This window comes from Antechinus flavipes, chromosome 1 (genome assembly GCF_016432865.1).
Source record: "Antechinus flavipes isolate AdamAnt ecotype Samford, QLD, Australia chromosome 1, AdamAnt_v2, whole genome shotgun sequence".
NCBI classification, from domain to species: domain Eukaryota; kingdom Metazoa; phylum Chordata; class Mammalia; order Dasyuromorphia; family Dasyuridae; genus Antechinus; species Antechinus flavipes.
In genome coordinates, this window is record NC_067398.1 from 125,720,743 (window position 1) to 125,744,567 (window position 23,825).

A 23,825-nucleotide genomic window follows, 5' to 3' on the forward strand; every position below is an offset into this window, starting at 1 on the left:
TCCTCCATGAAAGGGAGATGAGACTCATCCCTTGGCTTACATGACATTTCCTCTCTTGGAAAGCACTTAAATGTGCATGAACTGGGAACACTTTCTGCCCTTCCTGATCGACAAATACCATTTCTCAGAATAACAGTTCCAGGCAGCCCCAGCTGGCTGCAGTCAAGAATTGTTTAAAGGATAAGATGTATCTGGCTTTAAGACATGGGATCAGTTCGAGGGCAGACTGTTTGTGTCTCTGGAGAATCCAGATGGGTTAAGAGTTAAAGTCCTCAGGATCACTTACTTTATATGTGAGTGAGTGCTAAGTAAAACAACAGCTAGGCAGAGACAGAGATGGAGGCAGACTGACTGACTCTTTCCAGCTCTTGAGTAGCCCCAACTTGTTTCTCCCAGGAGATAAATTTCATTCCTTCTCTGCAGAGACTGTGAATGTTTTTTCCCAGACATGAAGGTAAGATATGCACACCTTTGATTTGTGCCAATGAAATCATCCCTAAAGGGAAACTATTTACTGAGAAAACAGAAAAGGCAAACCCCAGCTATAGGTTGGGTTAGATGATTTCTGAAGCCAATTTTAACTCTTAGAGTCTATGAAAAGACAGAGGAAAGAAACATGGGCTGGTGACTATTACAAAGCTCTAAAAATCATGCTTTAAAAAACTTAAGAACTTTGATCAAGTCACTGATTCACAATGATTCCACAGAGTTGATGAAGAAATAAGCAACCCACCTACATGCTCAGACATGATGCAGAATGAGTATGATTTGTGTGAAAATTTATTTTGCTTGACTATATCTGTTCATTACAGGAACTTCTTTTCCTTTTTTTCTTCTTCCTATAAGGATTATGGGAGGCAAAATGAAAGTAGAAATAAGGTATTACAAAAGAAAAAGGAAAAGAAGGTCATTGGCATTTTAAAAAAAGAAATATGCTTGTAAGAGAATAGAACTAAGGCCAGAGAGAATCATAGAGTAGTAGAACAGCTTTGAAAGTTATATATTTAATTTATTTATATAATTATATATTCAGGAGAAAAGCAGAATATATGAAAATTCACATTTTAATGGGAAATCTATTATACTCTGTATACAGAAATGCCCATTTTATTTGGTGTTTAAGTTCAAAATAAATTTAGTCATTTTGAACTCAAATTTATTTAAACAGATAAATTTAAATTGTTCTCTGAAGAGAATTCTCTGTAAATTATACTGTCCTTGAGGGCAAGAACCATTTTTTTGGGGGGAAGTTTCTCCTACCTAGCAGTTCCATGAACCTAGTAAGTGCTAATAATGGTTTTTGATTAATCAAATGAGTGAGTCAACAAATCTATGTCTGGAATATGATAGGAACTGAAAGTAAAGACAATATTTAGGAAAACCAAATGAATCAGACTCAGACTTATACTTCAAAAATTTCATTTTTTTAGGTACTCCTTTATTAATGCAGAATTTAATTCCATTCCCACAATGGAAAGTTTTATGAATTGTTGTGACCAATATCTATCATCTATCTATCTATCCTTATTATGTGGTATATAATAAATAAATATATATCATATATATGTTTATATGTATATATATCATATATATATGTGATATGTATATATATATCATATATACTTCATGTACTGGCTAATTCTCTGATATTGAGCCCCTTTGATGTTATTAAGCTGGTTCTTGGATAATAATCTTTCTCCTTGGACCTCTTTAGCTTAATATGTACCTGCCAGAAGTAGATAGGCAAGTAACAAAAATGTATTGTTTGTTTTTACTATATTCCAGGCATTGTACTAGTTACTAGGAATACAAATAGAGTACAAACAAAAAAAAATCCAGTCTCTGCTCTCAAGGAGTTTACAATTTAGTGAAGAGAATACATATTGTTGATGGTTGTTGTTCAGTCATTTCAATTGTGTCTGGCTCTTCGTGATCCCATTTGGGGTTCTCTTGGCAAAGATTTCTCCTCCAATTTATTTTACAGATGAGGAACTGAGACAAACAGTGACAGAGTCATCCAGTTAGTAAGTGTCTGAAAATCAAATTTTAACTGAGGAAGGTGTCTTACTAACTTCAGACCTAGCATTCTATGTACTGTAACACCTAGCTGCTCACAGGAGAACACTTAAAAATGAGCTGAAAAGGAGAGAAAGAGAATGTGACACTTAGGACACAGGCAGAAAATCCTGACAATTAGAAGCACAGCTGGGGTATGGGTGGGGGGAAATGAAATATGGTTGTTCTGAAATTGTCCCCAAAATGGAAGCCTCAAAAGAACTCATGAGTGGAGTTAGAAGACTGACATGGCATATATTCTAGAATGAGAAGGCTCTAAACCCTGAGAGAGCTTGGTTTGTACTAGCATATTTTTTAAAGAGCTCTGCCATGATGATTTTGGAAAAGAGGTTTTAGTTTTGGAGGAAGTTTCAGCTGGTTATAGAAAATTAATGAAATATGAGGCTAACATGAAGCTTTTTTCTGTTGTTCTTTTTCAGGTGTTCATGTTCATTTTAATGGTGTTGATGGAAAGTTTTCAAGTTTTTTCCAGGTGAGAATTTGGAAATAGGATAAGAAAGAGTTGGACCAGAAGATCGCAGTTTCCATTTAATTCTGAAAGTCTATGCCCAGTTTCTATGTTAATTAAGAATGCTCATATTTTTGACAGTTCTTTTCTTTCCTTTTTCTTTCTTTTCCATTAATTTTGTAATTGATGATTGCATATGTGGCAGTCCTTTCCAAGCAGTTAATTGCCTTTGGCATCCCTATGATTCCTGGTCAGAATGTGATGGCTGCACAAAGACTCAGGTAGGACTTCATCATGTTTTTATTTATGCATGTGTAGAATGTCGCTTGTGAAAGTTAAGTCAGGCAGTATCAACTTTTTAAATCCTTTGTGTGCTTTTACTTTCCTGGGAGTAATATTTTTCTTCAGGGAAAAAAAAAAAAAAAACTATGAATGTTATTTTGAAGGCAGAGGAGAGACAACCGAACATGGTGAGATAACTAGTCCAGAGAAACTGAGGTGTGTTCTCTTTACATTTCTGTTGTAAGGATTTCTTAAGACAGAGTTTAGATGGGGCCAATATGCAAAGGGGGATTATGCAATACTTTTTTCAATTATTGGTAATATTAAGGAATAGGGAGATCATTAAAACCTCAAATTAATGGTTGGCCAATTTGAATTTCACATTTTCCCTCCCTCTTTTACTTTTGAGTGGAGAGATACAGTTTTCTTGTCAACAGTGAAATAGCCTAAAGGTCAGAAGTGAAACAAAGGGGATGAGTATTTCACAAACTGGATAATCAATGCCTAAGTAATTTAGAATTGATCATACTAACTAGCTTCCCTGTTTTCTTTCTATCATTGAACTGGAAAAAGAATTTAATATACATGTAGATGAGAGAAGGGAGCTCTGGGAATTGATTCCAGACTTTTTAATCAGCACTTGGGTCAGTGGCTAGAAATAATATTGAGAAATGTGTTACATCATCATGTAAATTCTCACAGTGAGAAGAAGCCTGACTTAAGAATCCTGTCAGGATGTTGTGAAGTTCATTTTGAGATTGGGGGATGCTTTTTGTTTCATTTATTTACTTATCTATTTTTCTATCTATCCATTCATTCATTCCTTTTTTTTTTGTTTATTTATTTATTTTCCCTCCAATTATATTCAAAACCGAATTTTTTTTTTTACATTTGTTTCTAAAATTTTTGAGTTGTAGGTTCTTTCCCTTATCCCCACCCACAATTAAGAAATCACTTGTGAAGTTATGTAAAACATTTCCACAAAATTCAGGTTGTGAAAAAACCCACAGATCTCTAACCCCAAGTAAAAATAAAAACCTCAAGAAAACTTAAGTTTAAAAAAAAGAGAGAGAAAAGTAGAGAAAGAGAATGCTTCATTTGGTATTCAGACACAATCCAATTCCTACTTTGGGTTTGGACAGGATTTTTTATCATAAATCCTTCAGAGTAGCTGTGGATCATTGTACTACTGAGAATAGCAAAATCATTCACAACTGATCATCCTGACCATTGCTATTATTTTATATATAGTATATTTCACTTAGCTTGAGTTCATGGAGGACTTTTCATGTTGTTGCTTTTTTTTTTTTTCTCTTGAGTGCATCCTGCTCATCATTTCCCATAGAACAATAATAGTTCCATAAACTACAGTTTATCAAGCCATTTCCAATTGATGGGGATTAAGGGATGCTTTTTAAGGCTGTTTTAAAAAATGTTTTTTAAAAAATTATCATTAGCATTATGCTTATATTCATGATAATCATGATTATAATTTATTTATTTAATACCTACATGATTATGTTGTACAAAGAGCAAGAAAAATGGCTTCAGAGTCTATAACTTTTAGACATGTAGAACTTATCACACACAGGTGAGAGTTGTTTTTGGTGTCTACTGAGGTCTTTCTTAACTTTAAAATTCAATAGTTCTTTGAATGAAGACAGGGGAATGAAATACAGAGACACATGGGACAATGACAATAAAATAAAAAAAATTTTAAAAAATATTTATAGTCATAAAAGAGATTGAGAAGGAAACTAAAATCAGGACTAGCAGAATTCTTAAATGCCCAAACTGATTTATTTTGACATGTGGTCAGTCAAGAAGTATTTATTAAGCATTTATTATATGTCAGGAACTATGCTAACTGATGGGTGGGTGCAGAAAAGCAAGAACTCCTGCTTTTAAGGATCCCACACTTGAAGGGAGGGAAGACAATAAAGGAACAACTATGTACAAACAAGAAATAGACAAGATAAATTGGAGAAAATCAACAGAGAAGGCACCAGCATTAAGGAGGATGAGAAAGCCTTCTTGTAGAAGGTGGAACTTTTAACTAAAATCTGAATGAAGCCAGGAGGAGGTATAGATGAGGAGGGAGAGTGAAGGAGACAGCTAATGGTACTTTACAAATATTATGTTTGTATGTAATAGGAGATGCTATTATGATTCTCATTTTACAGATGAGGAAACTGAGAACAACAATGATTAAGTAATTTGAGATTACATAATCACTAAGTATCTACTGCTACATCTGAACCCAAATTTTCCTGATTCCTGGCTCAGAGGAAGGCTGTAATCAAGAGGATAGCATAGAGTTGAATTTTTGGTATAAAGAATACAAAGCTAAAGAAAAGTAAAAATGAAGGGAAGAGATGAGAATGAATTGCATTACGAAAACATATTCCTGAGAAAGAAACATTGGAAAATGAGTGATAAAGGAATGAAAAGGTGACATAAGAAAAAAAGTGAACTATTATTTATGTTAAGAGATAGATATTACACAAAAAAGCTCAAAAAAGGAAAAATTTATCCTTCCATGTTGTCAAGTATACCAAAAACACATTGAATTGTCTTCCTCCCTTACCAGTCATGTCTACATTACTCAGCCATTCCTCCCCATAGGTACCAAAAATTGAGATATTACCTGATGCTCCAGCATCAATATAAGGTGTGGCAAAAGTATAACCTCTTGCTATTAGTAAGCTATTTATTACTCACTTGAAAAAGAATATAATGACTTCTCAGGAAGATGGAAAGAGAGAGATTCTGAGGGAGCCTTAATCTTCAACATTCCTATCAAAAATAGCAATAGAAATGTCAAAAAGAAGCAGAACTACTAGAAACCCTAAAAAAATAGCTTCAGGAGGGAAAAAAAAGCTACTCAAAGAAATGAATAAATAAAAGTTCTGTGATGAGAACACATTTTGGATTAGAAGCAAAAGCAAAAACGACAAAAACAATAACAACAACAACAAAACCAGAAGAATGTAATCCTATCAGAAATAACATAAATAAAACCAGAATTTCCTCAGGCATAATAACATAGGTGCTAAGTACTCCTTCTTTAAGAATTCCTTACACCAGGGAAATTGTAAATGCTGTCTAAAGATACTTAAACAATTAGAGGAAGAAATCAACTAGCATGAATAGCAACTATTCTTATTGCCTTCCTCTTCCCTTAAGTAGGCAACATGGTATAGCGAAAAGGATACTGTATCTGGAGTTGGAGAATATAGGTTCAGGTTTTATTAATGTTTACAATCTGTTTTACCTCAGACCAATCACTTAATCTTCCTCAGCACTTATTTATTTCCTGTAAAATGAGAGGGTTCAGTTAGATGGCTCTGAGGCTCCTTCTAAACTCTGATCTTGTGAGTTTACTTCCTTGTATCCTGTATGAGGATTAGGTCAGTCATTCATGAACAATTTTAGTTTCTCTAGCATCTGAATATAGGACATTATTTACAGTCTTATTATACAGTAATTACTCTCTTTGGATCTCCACAATGCTTAGAGGGATCACCCCTCCCCTGATCCTTCTCAGGATCAAATCCTGTCTCAGCAATTAACCAGCTATATGACCTTGGACAATCACTTAAACTATCTCAATCTCAATTTATCTGTAAAGTTGAGATAGTAATGGTATATTCTTCATAGGATTGCAGTTTATTTGGCCATTGGGAAAAAAGGGACACACGAAATTTGTGTTTTTTTCTAGAAAGCATTTAATCATTGCTATCCTAGCAACTATTTTGCCCAATTATTATCAAGATTTAGGTGAGAAGTGATTGGCCTAATAGGCCTTTAATTTTAAACCTAATGTTTTAGCATCTTGTTGCTAACATATTTCCTATTTATACCACTAATATTGTTGTTGTTTTTGTCTTTAAAAATTTCTCGGTATCTTTAATCTTGTTTGTCACTTTATTTTTTGTTTTCTCCCTTCACTTCTCTTTTGTATAAATACCCTTTTAAAATTGTGATTTGCTCTATTGCACTTTCTAGATTTTTTTTTTTTTTTTGGTTACAAATTAAAGATTTGTGGCAATTCTGCATTAAACAAGTCTATTGGAGCCATTTTTATTCCAAAAGTGTTTTTTCACATTGTGTCTCTATCACACTTTGGTAATTCTCAAAATATTTTAAACTTTTCCATTATTATAATATTTGTTATGGTAATCTGTGATTAATGATCTTTGATATTACCATTTTAATTGTTTTGGAGTGAATGAACTGTGTCCATATAAAATGGAGAACTCAATTGATAAGTGTTATATGTGTTCTGACTGTTCTTTTGACCTGTGTTCCCAATATTTCTTCCTCAACATGGGATTCCCTATTTTTTGAGATACAACAATATTGAAATTAAGTCAACCAATAACCTATACTGGCCTTTAAGTGTCCAAGTAAAAGGAAAAATTAACTGATATGTCTTATTTTAAGATATTGCTACAGATAATCCAACCTTCAGCAACCATTGCCTTGATTAGTCAGCAGTCATCAATACTGAGGCAAGGCTCTTTACCAGCAAAAAATTGACTTGTAACAGTCTTAGTTGATGGTTAACACTTTTTAAAAAATATAATAAAGTATTTTAAAATTAAGGTATATACATTTTTAAGATATAATGCTATAATAAGTTAATAGTATAAAAAAACCCATAACTTTTATATGTACTGGGAAACCAAAAAATTTGTGTGACTATATTGATTGCAATATTTGCTTTGATGCAGTGGTCTGGAGCCAAATCCACTTCCTATGATCTATGCCCATGTACTCATCCTCCTTATCAACACACATTTTATAAGATGCCATTTTATCTTGGCCATTGTCTTAATCCTTGAGAATAGTATTCCTTTATGTTTCTTTGTCTCATTGCACAGCTTAGCTCTGTAGGAACAGAGGACACTGGATGCATTTTGCTCTAACTACTGAGACTATAGTTAATGTTGGCCAAAGGCTCCTTTTAATTTATATATCTCCTCTGAAGATTAGGACAACAATGGGATTATTATTTTCATTGTTTCCTTTTTTAGATAAACAACAGCTCTTTACTAACCCATCTACTTTGTGTGTGTGTGTGTATATATATATATATAGTTATTTACAGGTTGCTTCCCTTCATTACTGGACACTCCTAGAAGGCAGGGTCTGTTATTGTCTTCCTTGTAACTGCTAGCCCAAGACAACACAAAGTAAACATTTGATAAATGCCTGTTGACTGAGATACAACTTCTGGGCCAGTTGTATCTCCTGTATTTCTTTCATGTTTTAATCTTCAGAAAAAAGAAATGTTGGGAGATATTTTAAAAACATCCTGTTCCTCTATTTTCAGATTCGAAGGCGGCATATAGCAGTTTATGGGCAATATGGTGGCCAGCCATGTGTTGGGGATACTTTTGAAACACAAGCATGTGTGCCCACAAGGGGGTGTCCAGCAGAAGATGGCTGTGGAGAACTTTTCAGGTGTTCCTCAGGTAACTTGTTTGCCATGATCTTTAAATGTGTTCAGTAAATTTAAGAGAACTATAATATTGGAACGGGATACCACTATTTCCTTTTGAAGGCCAAACTCTAACAGATTTTGGTTGACTTATTGTTTACATCCTCCTTTCTGAGGGCCCTGCAATTTAAAATGATATATCTTATAAGAAGTATTGGCACAGGGTAAAAATATTGTATTGTATTGTACAGCCCCAGATTAGTGAAATTTCTGGGTCATTAATTTCTTTTATGTAAAAGAGAGATAATAAAGACTGCTTTCTAGCCTTCACTGGGACACTGGAGGGCCTTGAATTATATTCACATTATTCTGCCAGTGAAGTACATATATTAAGAAAATGACATAATTCAGAAAATGGGGCAATCGATTTTTCTTCTGTTCCCTTTGTTCCCGGCATTTAGGTCAGTGTCTTAGCAAATCATTGGTCTGTAATAGAGACCGAGATTGTGAAGATGGCAGTGATGAAGATTTATGTGAGGTCCCTGAAGACAAACCTTTGTGTGATGTTGATAGACCTCCTCCTCATATAGAATACACTGGAGCAGGGTAAGATCAGGTTCTGCCTGACATCCATCGATTGGTACCAGTGGCTCCATTCTCCATATTAGTTCTGTGTGTCTAAGTAAATACTGTTTTTTTTTTTCCTGATCTTATCAATTGCTCATGGAAATTTGGTTACCACTTAAAAGAAAAGATGGCTCAAACTTTTTTCCTTTTTCCTTGTTGATATGTATATATGATGGGAAGAACATAACTTTTAAAAGGAAATGAACATCCATTGATGAAATTGGGGCATCAGACTGGAAAACTAGAAAAGATAAAATAGACAGACACATATACATACACAGAAAGAAGTGAGAAAACATATGAGTTGCCAAGTGAAGAAAACAATGTATTTTGCCACACTGATTGGAAAATGCTTCCTTGAGATATCTTCAGTCAAGATATTTTTTTTCCTAGGGACATTTTAATTTTAAAATAAAAGTTAGAAAAAGCTATACTGTTAGAATCATACAATGCTGGAAGCATCTTCAACTTCATTTTATTTCACTCTCTCATTTTACAGATGGGGAAGCTGTGGTCCAGAAAGTGAGTGTTTTGCCCAGTCACTCTTCTAATTTAGTTTCAAGTTTTCCTATTCCAAGAAATTCTGAAAGCTACTTATAATTTCCCATACTTATAACAAGCCATGAAAGCTAAATGATTCACATAAAAATGATAGTAATCAATGATTCTTACATCAAGTTTTTTTTTTTTAATATAGGGTATACATGAAGTCCTAAAATAGGCTCATTTTGGGAGTCAAATTGCCAAGACATAATTAGTTTCATTTGGTTTTAGGGAATTATCACTTCTCAAGAGCCACCTTAGTTGTAGTACAGTGGAAAGTGGCTTATTGGTTGGTCTTTTAACTGAGCTAATTTTAGCTATTGATATAGCTGTAGACATAAACTGTTGCCATAGATACCATTGTGCTGCAGCTGGTGTAACAAATATGACCTTAATCTATTTTATTTTCCATACATTAGCGTTAGTGACTACTTAGAGCATGAACATGTGGAAAATGCTTCAGAAATGGTTTGCATTAGTGCTCTGTCCTTTCTTTCTGAACTCAATTGAACAGATGCTTAGTTGTAATGAGTTTTAGAGTTTAAAGACTTTTCTAACTTGTGATTTTCCAGTTATTTGCCATTTTGCTTTAAAAGTATCTCTCCTCTGTTATTATAGGTTTAATGTACTAACTGGCCAAATTAAGGATATTGTTATCAATACAAAAAGTTTTGGTGGTCAGTGCAGAAAGGTATTCAGTGGTGATCAGAAAGAGTACTACCGGCTGAGCGCAAATGTCCTCTCCTACACATTTCAGGTATTTGATTTAATAATTGAACTTCTGTTTCCTCTCTCTTCTTTAAGGAACATGTTATATCTTTGGTCACCTTGGATCTTTCATGCAAGATTTCTCTGTGTTGAATTCATTATGATTCAGGCAGGGCTGTTTGGCACAGTGAACAAAGTGCCTGGGCATGGAGTCAGAAAAACTCATATTTTTGAGTTTAAATCTAGCCTCAGTCACAGAGTCAGACACAATTGAAAAAATAACTGAATAAAATGGTACAATTGTCCTCATGATATAATTTTATCTCAGAAGAATCCAGTTATTCATTCATTCAGTAAACATTTTTTGGACACCTAATATATTTAGGGTCTACTTTTCTAAACTTATTATGTATTATTCTTCCTTCCAGCCAAAGGGGGCTGCCTGATGTTTTCCATACATAACATTCCATTTTTCATCTCTGCTTTTGCAATGTCTATCACTCACGACTAGAATGCATTTTCTCCTCAAATTTCATCTTTTAAAGTCTTTAGGTTCCTTTAGGGTTCAGCTCAAGAATTACCTGTTATGTGGGATATTTTCTGAGTTGCCCACCTTCTATCGTCCTTGCAAGGAAATTACCTTGTAGTAGCTTGGTATGCATTCTTTGTTTACTTATAGGTGTACTTGTTTAAATTGGTACATGTTGTCTGGCAGCTGGTGGCATAGTGGCTAGAACCCTGGGCCTGGAGTTAAGGAGATTTTTCTCTCAGATACTTATTAACAATGTGATCCTGAACAAGACACTTAACCTCTTTATGCCTTGATTTCTCATCTACAAAAATGTGATAATAGATAAAACTTACCTTTCAAGGTTGTGAAGACCACACAGAACTGGAAATTCTTTTCTTTTTTCTCCTCTTGCAACTTTTCTGTCTTACTTTTACCAATTGTAAAATGGAGATAATAATAGAATCTACCTCCCAAGGTTGTTGGGAGGACCAAATGAGATAGACATTTGTAAAGCACTTTTAGCACAATGTCTGACACCTAGTAGCCAGACTAACAATAATAAAAACTCGTTCCCCACTTCCTCACTTTCCCCCCAGAATTTAAACTCTGTGAGATGAATTTGGTTTGTTTGCTTTCCCATTCCAGCACCAGGCACAATGATTGATATATAGTGAATATTTAACAAATGATTGCTAATTGATTAATAGAAGGCACTCTGTTAGCTGCTCTGAGGGTTGGAACATGAACAGAAATGCTCACTTCTTTCAAGAAGTCTGTAATCTACCACAAGGATTGATAAGTACCTGTACAAAAACTACTAAATGTGGAAGATGATAGATTCCATTTAGAGTATGTATGTCTAATATATTGCCAACTCTTGTAGAATCTACTTTGTAGCATCTTTCATTTATGTCCTCTAGTCTTCTCTGATTCTGCTATCATTTTGATGCAGGCACTCATCACCTCATGCTTTGGACTATTACAGAAGCCTGGTGGGTGAATCTGCTTGCCTCAAATCTCTCCTCACCCACATCCATCTTCTGTTCAGCTGTCTAATTGCAGATTTGACCATGTCACCCTCTTCCCCTCAATTCAAGTCAATGAACTCCAATGGTTCCCATCACGTCTAAGATCAGACAGAATCTGGCTTCTTCTTCTTACATTTCTAATTTTTTCATGCCTTTCCCCATACCATACAGGAACATAACCTCCTTGTTCCTCAGAAAAGGTACCCCTTCTAATTCTGTGCCTTTTTTCACTGGTTCTCTCCCACCCTAAACCCCATATCTAGACTGTGTTCCTTCCTCATTTCTATCTCCTGCTTTCCCTGGCTTCCTTCAAGTCTCAGCTATTTTACTTTCTGCAAATTCTTTTTCTAGATCTCCTTAATCTTGTGTTTTTCCTCTGAGATGATCCCCAGTTTATCCTGTATCTTATGTGAACATAGATATTTTAATGTTGTTTCCCCTGTTAGAATGTGAGCTTCTTAAGAGTAAGGATCATATTTTTGACTTTTTTGGCACCCTCAGCACTTAGAATATATTAGCCCATAGTTAGGTGCTTAATAAATGCTTATTGACTTGGTTTCAGAGGGAGCATACAACTCATGTGTTTTTCAGCTCTTCCTCTCATGGTGGGAAATTATATAATTGTTATTTGATCACTGAAATTTTTGAAACTTCGGCAGACAATATTATGAGAAGAAAAGGCCACAGGAGAGCCTTCAGGATAGGTTTAGAATTAGAGTTTTTCTCACCTTCTCCTAGGAGTATGTTCTTGGGATATTTTGAGAATGACCCATGCTATTTGATAAACTAAGAAAAGTTGGAAGAAGAAGAAAAATAACAAAGAGGAGAATTTCCAACTCTGTTGGAAAGTAGCAGTCAGTAGAAGAGGAATAATTGTGTAACAGTATGTAGCCTCATTTTTGTTTCCCACAGTATGGCAAGGTTTTTGAATTGGTATCTAAAATGACTTTCAAGTCACTGAATTTGAAGTATGTGAAAGAAGTGAGAAGAAATTCTACTTGTGGTAGAATAGGGAAAGAGAATAATCTGACAGTCCTAGCCTGGGGAAAAGTGAGTTGGATAGTTGGAAGAACTCTTTGAAATCCAAACTGAATCACTTCTCTGAGCTAGGGAAAATTCAGGAAAATGTAACTCAGTTTACACTGGTCCTGAGAAAAATCTTTAGAATAACTATCACATTTATTCACTTTTTTGAGAGAATAGATTTACAGAGTGGATCCCTGAGATAAGACAACCACCAGATTCTAGGCACTCTATCACTCCATATTCACTTAAAACCATAGTATGATGGTGAGTCAGTAAGTAATATGGGTATCAGATTCAGATCTGCCTATGTAGATGTAATAGGAAGCAAAGATATGTCTAGATAATCACAATGCATCAATTGAGCATCCAGGCAGGGCATAGTAGAGAGGTAAATATCTCTATAAATAGTTAGTACATTTTTTGGGGGGTCTAGATGTATAATTCCACTGGAATAAAAAACCTCTACTAGTAAGCAAACACCCTCTACCACATGTTCTATTTTATAATCTTAGAGAAATACTTGGGGGCACTGAGAGTAAGTAAATTGGAACTGGTCTTATTGCTAGTAGGTATCTAATGCAGGAATTGAATTCAGGTCTTAATGACTCTTAGGCCAGTTCTCAATCCAGTATGTCCTAGCTGCTTTTTGGAGCTATGTGTATGTAGACTTTAAAAGAAAGTTGGTTAATTATATTAGTGTAGGTAGATCATGACTATTGTGGTTTATTTATAGAAAATCTAGTTTTCAAATTTATTGATCATTTATAGTCAATCTATAGTCAAATCAATTGACTATAAATACCTACTTTAATATAATTTAATTACTTTATGCGTAACATCCTGTTACTCATACTTCTGTTTATTTTTATTTTAAATTATTTTATTAATCTTTTCTAGGTTTTTTTTTTACCCTCTGACAATTTTGTGATCACCACACCTCTATAGATCTCTACTTTTTGTATAGAAACCATAAAAATAAAGCCAATTAGCTGAGTCAGTATGTTTGATTGTATATGTAGCAGTCAGTATCCCATGCTTCTATTGAGAAAAAGGAGACTAGTTTCACCATCTCTCCTCCAAAACCAATATTTTACTTCTTATATTTTGCATTTATAGGAAGACCTCTGCGACTTAGCACTTAATCATGTTCCTGAGCTGGGGAACTTTTAATTCACTGAGATCATTAGATCTTTTGCAGACAAACTGCTATCTAGCCCTACCTCTCTCATCATGTATAAATGAAGCTTACTTTTTGAACTCAAGAGGAAGACCTTGTCCATTGACTACTTAAAAGATTGTCAGTAAAATTTGTATGTGGCAAGGTAATAGATATGCCAGCCAAAAAAAAGCAATATGGTGTGGGATTGGTACAAATGAAATATGTCTTATCTTTGCATTTCACAAAAGTGAGAACCTCTAGGAAGGAGAGTTTGTTAGTTGATATCTCTGAATAAGTGAGAAGGAACTAGGAAAATACACCTGATGTGGCTGGATTACTATGGATGAAAGCCACTGACCTTACTAGGGTTACTACTATTATTTCTCAAACATGTATCATATTATCCTATCTCTGCTTAGGCAGCTGATGCCTCTTTTCCTATTTTTTCCCCCTCTTTTGATATTTATCCATTTCCAATGTGTCTTTCAGAACCCAGTTTAAATGTATTTCTTTTAGTTTTCTCTGATTTGGTGTTCTCTGTTCTTTGAATTTATCTGCCACACTTTTATTATACTTTCTTATTGTATCTAGTATCTATCTTAGTTACTATGTTGACAGATAACATGGTATAGAGCACTAGATAGATGTTTTCATCTATAAGCCAGGAAAACTTGGGCTCAAGTCCTATCTCAGCCACACATTAGCTTAACCTTTTTATAATGTAGAAAGAAAATGCTCTAAAACTATAAGTTGTAGGAAAGGTGCCTTTTTACATTGGTAGAGGGAATTATTTTAATCCTGGAATTTCCTCTATCAGTGAAATTACAGGACAAATCTTTATTCCTATGATATTTGCTTGTGTACTTGTTCTGTCCCTTTGACTAGCCTAAACTTTTCTTTTTTTTCCCTGGAGACAATTTAAGTTAATTGTCTGGTCACACAGGTAATAAGTGTCTGAGATAACATTTGAACTCACATCCTTCTGACTCTAGTGCTGGTCTCTATTTACTTTACTTCATCTCACTGCCTCTAACTTATACTTTTCAGAACTGCAAAGATGGTCTCATTCTTTTTTATAAAATATTTCTCAGTGTGTCACACAAAGTAGGCATTTAGTATACATATATTGAATGAATATGTCTTCGTTATTGCAGTCAGTCTACCCTTGCTTACCTATATATTGGTTACAAATAATTTTAAATTTGGGATAGCTTTTTTCCCCCTCCTACCTAGCATATATAGTGATTTCTTCTCTTTTCTGCTCAGGTAGCATACACCATTAGAAAAAATTAAACTAGTATGAGCACTTGCTTAAGCAAGTAAAATGCAATCAAAGGCTTTAGTCTGTTACAAAACTGTTTAATACATTCCCATGCAAAATAGGATTTTTTTCCTTTTCTTATTTTATCCCTTTCCTCCACTATTGACTCAGATCCTTAATAAATCGCTTTCTTGTTTCTTCTTATACATAGCCTTAGTTATTTAATGTTGCAAGTGAAGGTCTTTGCTTTGCATTTTGTATACAGAGAAAAGAAGCCTCTAAAGTTATAGAAATGGACAAAAATCTTTCTAAGGATAGAAATGGTAATGGTTGTTCTTTGTAGCTTCTGAAGCCAGATTTAGCCATTAATAAAATTTTTTGTTTTCTTTCCAGGTGAAAGTAGATAATGATTTTAGTTATGAATTTTACAATAGTAGTTGGTCTTATATCAAACATGAAGAAACTCATTTTACATCAAATCATGGACACAGGCATGACTCAAGTAAAAATGAAAACCGAAATAAAAAGGTTAGTAGAAATTTGTAGACTATATAGAAGTCAATGGATGAGAACAATTTTCCTCTAGTAATTGTCACTTGGTACTACTAATGTATGGGACTTTAACTGAAATATGATGTTTCTGATGGATCATTAACTTCATATTTAGCAAAACTTTTCCTAGTCCTTATAGAATAAATTCATAGTCACTCACCATACCTTTTTAATCACTTCCATAAGAAAATTGTAATTAGTTTCTAACTGGTGTGTGCATCGATATAACCAGATGGTGTTAATTGTGTTGGACAAAATAAACTTTAAGGTTAAAATGGTTTTGCGAAAATTTAGGATATGGACTTTTCCTCAGAAATCTGAAGCACTTCTAAAACACTTGATAACTGAGTGTTCTTGAGTCTCCTAGACTCAATGTTGGAAAGAATAAACAGTTGAAATAATTTAAGCTAATAACTATGTGCTTGTTTGCTTTTTTAGAGATGATTATTATTCATAATGTATATATTTTGTAGCATATTTGGAAATAGTCTCTTCCCTAATAATGCAAGCAAAAAGAAAGCATTTACTATTTGAATATGTGACTGTTCCATAAATGAGTGAACTGGCAAAATAGTTTGTGGTTTTTTGTTGTTTGTTTATTTGTTTTGTTTGTTTTATTTTTGGACTACTAACAATTTTAGAAGAGGTAGCTGGTAGGTCAGTAGATAGTGCACTGTACCTGGTCAGAAAGATCTGAGTTCAAATGCAGCCTCAATTCACTTAATTTCTGATTTCCTGAAAGAATGATACACCAGAGAAGGAAATGACAAACCATTCCTCAGATGAGGTCATGAAGTGTTGGATACAATTGAAAAATGACTGAATGAAAAAATAGAGTGTGAAACTTTAATGGACCCTTATTAATTACAAAGAGAATTCATATAGAATAGATTGAACTTAATCTAAGGGAATTTAATTACTTAAGTACAAACTAACTTTTAAAATTTTACTTCTAGAATATTCTGTTCCCTAAGAGAAAGCATTAGAATAAATATTAAGATTGTTTTAATACTTAATGAGTTTAGTCCATTAAGTGACTCTGTGCTTCCCTTCCAAGCTTGAGAAAGAATACAATTCATCCTCCAAGGTCATTAAGGTCATTCAAGGAAAAAGACAATGTCCCCATTCCATTCAAGGAATTTTTATGGACACTTGAACTCCAGAATACTCCTTGATTGTTGTTGAATTCAGGAGGGTTAATTATGGAATATATGGAATACTACAGGGGATTGTGAACAGGGTTAATAGAGGAAGGGATGTTAATAAAAAGTTATTTTTTAAAAAAAAGGAAACTAAGAAAAACAGAGATTAAAAAAATAGAGGAAGGGAATGGTGGTGAGGTGTATGTTGGGGATGGACCATTCTAATTTATTTTTGTTCTTCCTTTAGAGTTATGAACTGATGGTTATCCAGAACAATGTTGAAGTAGCTCAGTTCATTAATAACCAACCAGAATTTTTAAATCTTGCTGAACTCTTTTGGAAAGATCTCTTACACCTCCCTTCCCTCTATGACTATAGCTCCTACCGAAGAATAATTGAATTATATGGGACTCATTATCTGCAATCTGGGTCCCTAGGAGGAGAATATAAAGTTCTCTTTTATGTGGACACAGACAAAATGAAGCAACATGGTATGATTATAAAAATTGTGCTGTTATTCTGTGTTTATTTGTTTATTTCTTCCCTTCCTCATGCTCTGCAATGTAGTCAAAACTACCATCTTTTCTCTTCATCACACACAATAGTCATTTCTGTGCCTTTGTTTGAACTATCTTCCATGCTCAGAATGCTGTTTTTTCTGATGAACCAATATTCCATATAGTAATATTATATGATAAAACAACTAGTATTTAAGGTGTTCTCTTCATGAGTCTAAGAATTTTGGGCTCAATCTCTGTTTCTTATAGGACACAATTATATTCACCCCCAAATCATAAATACATGTATTTTCTTTGGTGATATCTGCGTTTGGTAGAACTTATGTAGCATCAAGTGAAATGAGCAGAACCAGGAGATCATTATACACTTCGACAACGATTTTGTATGAGGACATATTTTGATGGAAGTGGATTTCTTTGACAAAGAGACCTGAGTTTCAATTGATAAATGACGGACAAAAGCAGCTACACCCAAAGAAAGAACACTGGGAAACGAATGTGAACTATCTGCATTTTTGTTTTTCTTCCCGGGTTATTTATACCTTCTGAATCCAATTCTCCCTATGCAACAAGAGAACTGTTTGGTTCTGCAAACATATATTGTATCTAGGATATACTGCAACATATCCAACATATAAAGGACTGCTTGCCATCTAGGGGAGGGGGTGGAGGGAGGGAGGGAAAAAAAAATCGGAACAGAAACGAGTGTCAATATAAAGTAATTATTAAAAAAAAAAGAACTTATGTAGCATCACATACAAATTCTTTTTTCTATACAGGTAGGAAAAAATTATACTAGTTGCCTCAAGTTAAAATCATCCTACCAAGGGCAATTAAAAGAAAAACCACATTTTATTCTTCTGTCCAACATTAACTCTATACTTAATATACTGGTTTACTTTCTTTTTCCTACATATACCTTTTTTCCCATCTCTGCTTTTCCAAACAGGGATGTCTGCATATTTCCTCTTTACTTTTTTTATTAAAAATTTTTTGATAATAGTTTTTTATCTTCAAAATATATGCAATGATAGATTTCAACATTCACCCTTGCAAAACCCTGAATTCCAATTTTTCCCCCTCTTTTCTCCTAATCCTTTCCCTTAGATAGTGAATAATCCAACATGTTAAATATGTGTGGTTCTTCTATACATATTTCCACAATTATCATGCTGCACAAGGAAAATCAGATCAAACAGAAACAAATGAGAAAGAAAACAAAGAGCAAGCAAACAACAACAAAAAGGTGAAAATACTACGTTGTGATTTCCATTCAGTCCTGACAATCCTCTTCCTTGATGTAGGTGGCTCTCTCCATAACAAGTTCATTGGAATTGGTCTGAATCACCTCATTGTTGAAAAGGGCCATATCCATCAGAATTGATCACTGCATAATCTTGTTGATGTGTACAATATTCTCTTGATTCTACTCATTTCACTTAACATCAGTTCATATTAGCCTTTAGAGGCCTTTCTGAAATCATCCTGCTCGTCATTTCTTTTAGGACAATAATATTCCATTACATTCATATATTATAACTTATTTAGCCATTCTCCAACTGATGGGCATCCACTCAGTTTCCAGTTTCTGACCACTACAAAAAGGCTACTAAAACATTTTTGCACATATGGGTTCTTTTCCCTTTTTGGATATAGGCCTAGTAGAGATACTGCTGGATCAAAACATATGCACAGTTTGATAGCCCTTTGGGCATAGTTCCATATTGCTCTCCAGAATGATTGGATCAGTTCACAAATCCTCCTACAATGTATTAGTATCCCAATTTTCCCACATCTCCTCCAACATTTATCATTATCTTTTTCTGTCATCTTAGCCAGTCCAAGAGGTGTAAAGTGATTTCTCAGAGCTATCTTAATTTGCATTCTCTGACCAATATTGATTTAGAGCATTTTTTCACACGATTAGAAATGGTTTTAACTTCATCTGAAAATTGTCTGTTCATATTCTTTGACCATTTGTCTATTGGAGAATGGCTTGAATTCTTATACAGTTGTATCATATATTTTAGAAATGAGGCCTTTATCAGAATCCTTGGATGTAAACATAATTTCCCAGCTTTCTGCTTCCTTTCTAATCTTGTCTGCTTTGGTTTTTTGTATAAAAACTTTTTAACTTAATATAATCAAAATTATCCATTTTACATTTTAAAATGTGCTCTAGTTCTTTTTTGGCCACAAATTCCTTCCTTCTCTACAGATCTGAGAGGTAGACTATCCTTTGTTTTTCTCATTTGCTTATAATATCACTCTTTATGTCTAAATTATGATCCCCTTTCGACCTTATCTTTGTATATGGTATTATGTGTTGATCAGTGCCTAGTTTCTGCTATACTGTTTTCCAATTTTTGTCAAATACTGAGTTCTTATCCCAGAAGCTGGGGTTTTTGAGTTTACCAAACACTAGATTACTATAGTCACTAACTATTGTGTCTCGTTCATTTAACCTATTGCACTGATCATCTACACTATTTCTTAGCCAATACCAAATGTTTTTGATGACCACTACTTTATAATATAGTTTTAGATCTGGTACAGCTAGGCTACCTTTTTTTGCATTTTTTTTTCATTCATTCCCTTGCATGCAATGCATTCATTGCATTTCATTTTCATTCATTCCCTTGAAATTCTTGATCTTTTATTTTTCCAAATGAACTTTGTTATTTTTTGTAGCTCTTTAATTTTTGGCAGTTTGATTTGTATGGCACTGAATAAATGGATTAATTTAGGTAGTATTGTCATTTTTATTATATTAGCTTGGCCTACTCATGAGCAGATGATATTCTTCCAAGTGATTAGATATGACTTTATTTGTGTGGAAAGTATTTTGTAATTTTGTTCATAAATGCCTGATTTTGCTTGGTAGATAGACTCTCAAATATTTTATATTATCTACAGTTATTTATAAATGGAATTTCTCTTTGTATTTCTTGTTGCTGGACTTTGTTGGTAATATATAAAAATGCTGATGATTAAGGTGAATTTATTTTGTATCCTGCAACTTTGCTAAAATTGTTACTGGTTTCTAATAGTTTTTTAGTTGATTCTCTAGGAATTTCTAAGCATGCCATCATATCATTTGCAAAGAGTGATAATTTGATTTCCTTATTATCTGGTCTAATTCCTTTAATTTCTTTTTCTTCTCTTCTTGCTAAAGCTAACATTTCTAATATAATACTGAATAGTAATGGTGATAGTGGACAATCTTGTTTCATCCCTGATCTTATTGGGAATGCTTCTAGTATATCCCCATTATACATGACACTTGCTAATGGTTTTAAATAGATGCTACCAATAGTTTCAAGGGAAACTCCATTTATTCCTATGCTCTCTTAGTGTTTATAATAGGAATGTGTATTGGATTTTGTCAAATACTTTTCTGTATCTATTGAAGCAACCCTATATTCCTGGTATAAATCCTACTTGGTCATAGTGTATTATCCTGGGGATAACTTGCTGTAATCTCTTTGCTAATATGTTATTTAAGATTTCACTAAGGAAATTGGCCTATAATTTTCTTTCTTTGTTTTGACTCTAACTAGTTTAGATATCAGCCCATATCTATGTCATAAAAAGAATTTTGTAGGACTTCTTTCCCTTTTTTCCCAAATAATTTGCATAATTTTGGAATTAATTGTTCTTTAAATGTTTGACAGAATTCTCTTGTAAATCCATCTGGTCCTAGAATTTTTTTCTTAGGGAGCTGATTAATTGCTTGTTCATTTTCTTTTTCTAAAATGGAAATATTCAAATTCTGGGAAATCTATATTTTTGTAAGTATTGATCCATTTCACTTAGATTATCAGATTTATTGCATACAATTGGGCAAAATAATTCCTAATTATTGCTCTAATTTCCTCTTCATTGGTGGAAAGTCATCCTTTTCATTTTTGATACTAGCAATTTGATTTTTTTTCTTTCTCTTTTCTAATCAAATGAAAGGTTTATCTATTTTGTTGATTTTTTAAAAGTAAAACCAACTCTTAGTTTTGTTTATTAGTTCAATAGTTTTCTTACTTTCAATTATATTAATCTCCCCTTTTGTTTTCAGAAATTCAAATTTGGTGTTTACTTGGGGGTTTTTAATTTGCCTTTTTTTAGCTTTTTTAGTTGAATATCTAATTAATTGATCTTCTTTTTGAAGCAAGTAAACACCTAGAGATACAAAATTTCTCCTAAAAACTGCTTTGGCTGCATGCCATAAATTTTGGTGTATTGTCTCATTATTATCATCCTCTTGAATGAAATTATCAATTCTGTCTTTGATTTGTTGTTTCATCCACTCATTCTTTAGGGTGAGATTATTTTGTTTCCAATTAATTTTTGGTCTTTTTTCCCTAGCCCTTTATTACATGTGATTTTTATTGCATCATAATCTGAAAAAGATGCACATAATATTTCTGCCATTCTGCATTTGATTTTGAGGTTTTTATGTGCTATATACATGGTCAATTTTTTTTTTGGTAGATTCCATATACCACCATGTAAATTCCTTTCTGTCCCTATTTAATTTTCTCCAAAGGTCTATCGTACCTAACTTTTCTAAAATTCTATTTACCTCCTTAACTTCTTTCTTATTGATTTTATGGTTCCATTTATCTAGTTCTGATAGAGCAAAGTTGAGATCCCCTACTAGTATAAGTTTGTTGTCTACTTCTTGTAGCTCTTTTGACTTCTCCTTTAGGAATTTGGATGCTATACCACTTGGTGCCTATAAGTTTAGTATTGATATGGTACCCTTTAGTAAAATGTAGTTTCCTTCCTTATCTCTTTTAATTAGATCTATTTTTGCTTTTCCTTGATCTGAGATCAGGATCACTATTCCTGCTTTTTTTTTTTTTTTTTAATTTCAGTTGAAGCATAACAGATTCTGCTCCAGCCTTTATCCTGTATGTATCACTCTGCTTTAAATGTGTTTCTTGCAAACAACATATTGTAGGATTCTGGTTTTTAATGCAGTTTTCTATTTGCTTCTGTTTTATGGGAGAGTTCATCCCATTCACATTCACAGTTAAAATTACTCTGTATTTCCCACCATCTTATTTTCCCCAAGTTATACTTTTCTTTTTTCTTTCCCTCTTTCTTGCTTCTGACCATCATCTCCCTCAATCTGTCCTTTCTTTTTACAGTCCCTCCCCCTTTCTTATTCTTTTCCTCTTTTACTTCTGTTCTCCCTTCTATTAGCCCCTTCCTTTCTTTTTTTCCCCTTTCCCTTCCTACTTCCTCATAAAGTGAGACAAGTTTCTCTATCAAACTCAATAGATCTGATATTCTCTCTTTGTGCCAAATCTGATGAGATTGAGATTTACACAATGCTCATTCCCTTTTTTTCTTTCCCTCAATTGTAATAAGTCTTTTTGGCCTCTTCATGTGATATAATTTATCCCATTTTTAACCTCCTCTTTCCTCTTCTTCCACCCTTTTACACTTCTAGTTCTTTTTTTATACTGTCACAATAAAGTCAAATTACATCTACACTCTCTAATTATATCCCTAATGAAGATACAGTTCTCAAGTATTAAACATTTCTTCCTATATGGAGATGTATATATTTTAACCTTTTAAAAACATAGTTTTTTTTCCTTCCCTTTTTACCTTTTTATGCTTCTCTTGAGCTTGGTATTTGAAAATCAAAATTTTTGTTCCCTTCTGTTCTTTTCATAAAAAAATGAAAATCCCTCATTTTATTGAATATTCATCTTTTAATTCAGTCTTTAAATATGTAATGCTTAATTTTGCTGGATAGTTGATGCTTGACTGTAGTCCCAGCTCCTTTGCCTTCTGGAATATCATATTCCAGGCTCTTCTATCCTTTAAAATAAAACCTGGTAGGTTCTGGGTAATCCTGATTATGGCTTCTCAATATTTGAATTGTTTCTTTTTGGTGGCTTGCAGTATTTTCTCCTTGATCTGATAATTCTGAAATTTATCTATGATATTCTCTCTATACTATATCTATGCTATATCTACATATCTCTGTCTCTATCTGTCTATCTATCTATCCATCTATGGAGTGTTTATTTTGGGATCTCCTTCAGGAAGTGATTGGTGGATTCTTTCAATGACTATTTTACCCTCTAATTCTAGGACATCAGGGCAGTTTTCCTTGATGATTTCTAGAAAGATGTTGACTTGGCTCTTTTTTCATCATGGTTTTCAGGTAGTCTAATAATTCTTAGATTGTCTCTCCTGAATCTATTTTCCAGATCAATTGCTTTTCCAATGAGGTATTTTATATTTTCTGTTTTCCTTTTTTTTTTTTTTTTTGGTTTTGTTTGATTGATTCTTGATATCTCATTGTCATTCACTTCCATTTGTTCTATTCTAATTTTTAGTGAATTATTTTCTTCAGTTAGCTTTTTTTAACCTCCTTTTGCACTTGGCCAATTGAACTTTTAAATGAGTTGTTTTGTTCATTGAGTTTTTTTTTTTCCATTTCATCAATTCTATTTTTTAGGGAATTGTTCTCTGTTTCCATTT

The 23,825-nt window shown here is 33.4% G+C and overlaps 1 protein-coding gene across 1 annotated transcript in view; it reads left to right on the forward strand.

Moving 5' to 3' along the window:
• The first annotated feature begins 279 nt into the window (after positions 1-279).
• C7 (complement C7) overlaps positions 280-23,825 on the forward strand; it is a 61,563-nt gene continuing 38,017 nt past the window's right edge. The window contains exons 1-8 of the mRNA XM_051990331.1: positions 280-454; positions 2,496-2,548; positions 2,730-2,805; positions 8,145-8,286; positions 8,714-8,858; positions 10,041-10,179; positions 15,509-15,643; positions 17,057-17,300. Of these exons, the coding sequence (XP_051846291.1) occupies positions 449-454; positions 2,496-2,548; positions 2,730-2,805; positions 8,145-8,286; positions 8,714-8,858; positions 10,041-10,179; positions 15,509-15,643; positions 17,057-17,300 (940 nt within the window). The 5' untranslated portion in view covers positions 280-448. The remainder of the gene's footprint in view (positions 455-2,495; positions 2,549-2,729; positions 2,806-8,144; positions 8,287-8,713; positions 8,859-10,040; positions 10,180-15,508; positions 15,644-17,056; positions 17,301-23,825) is intronic.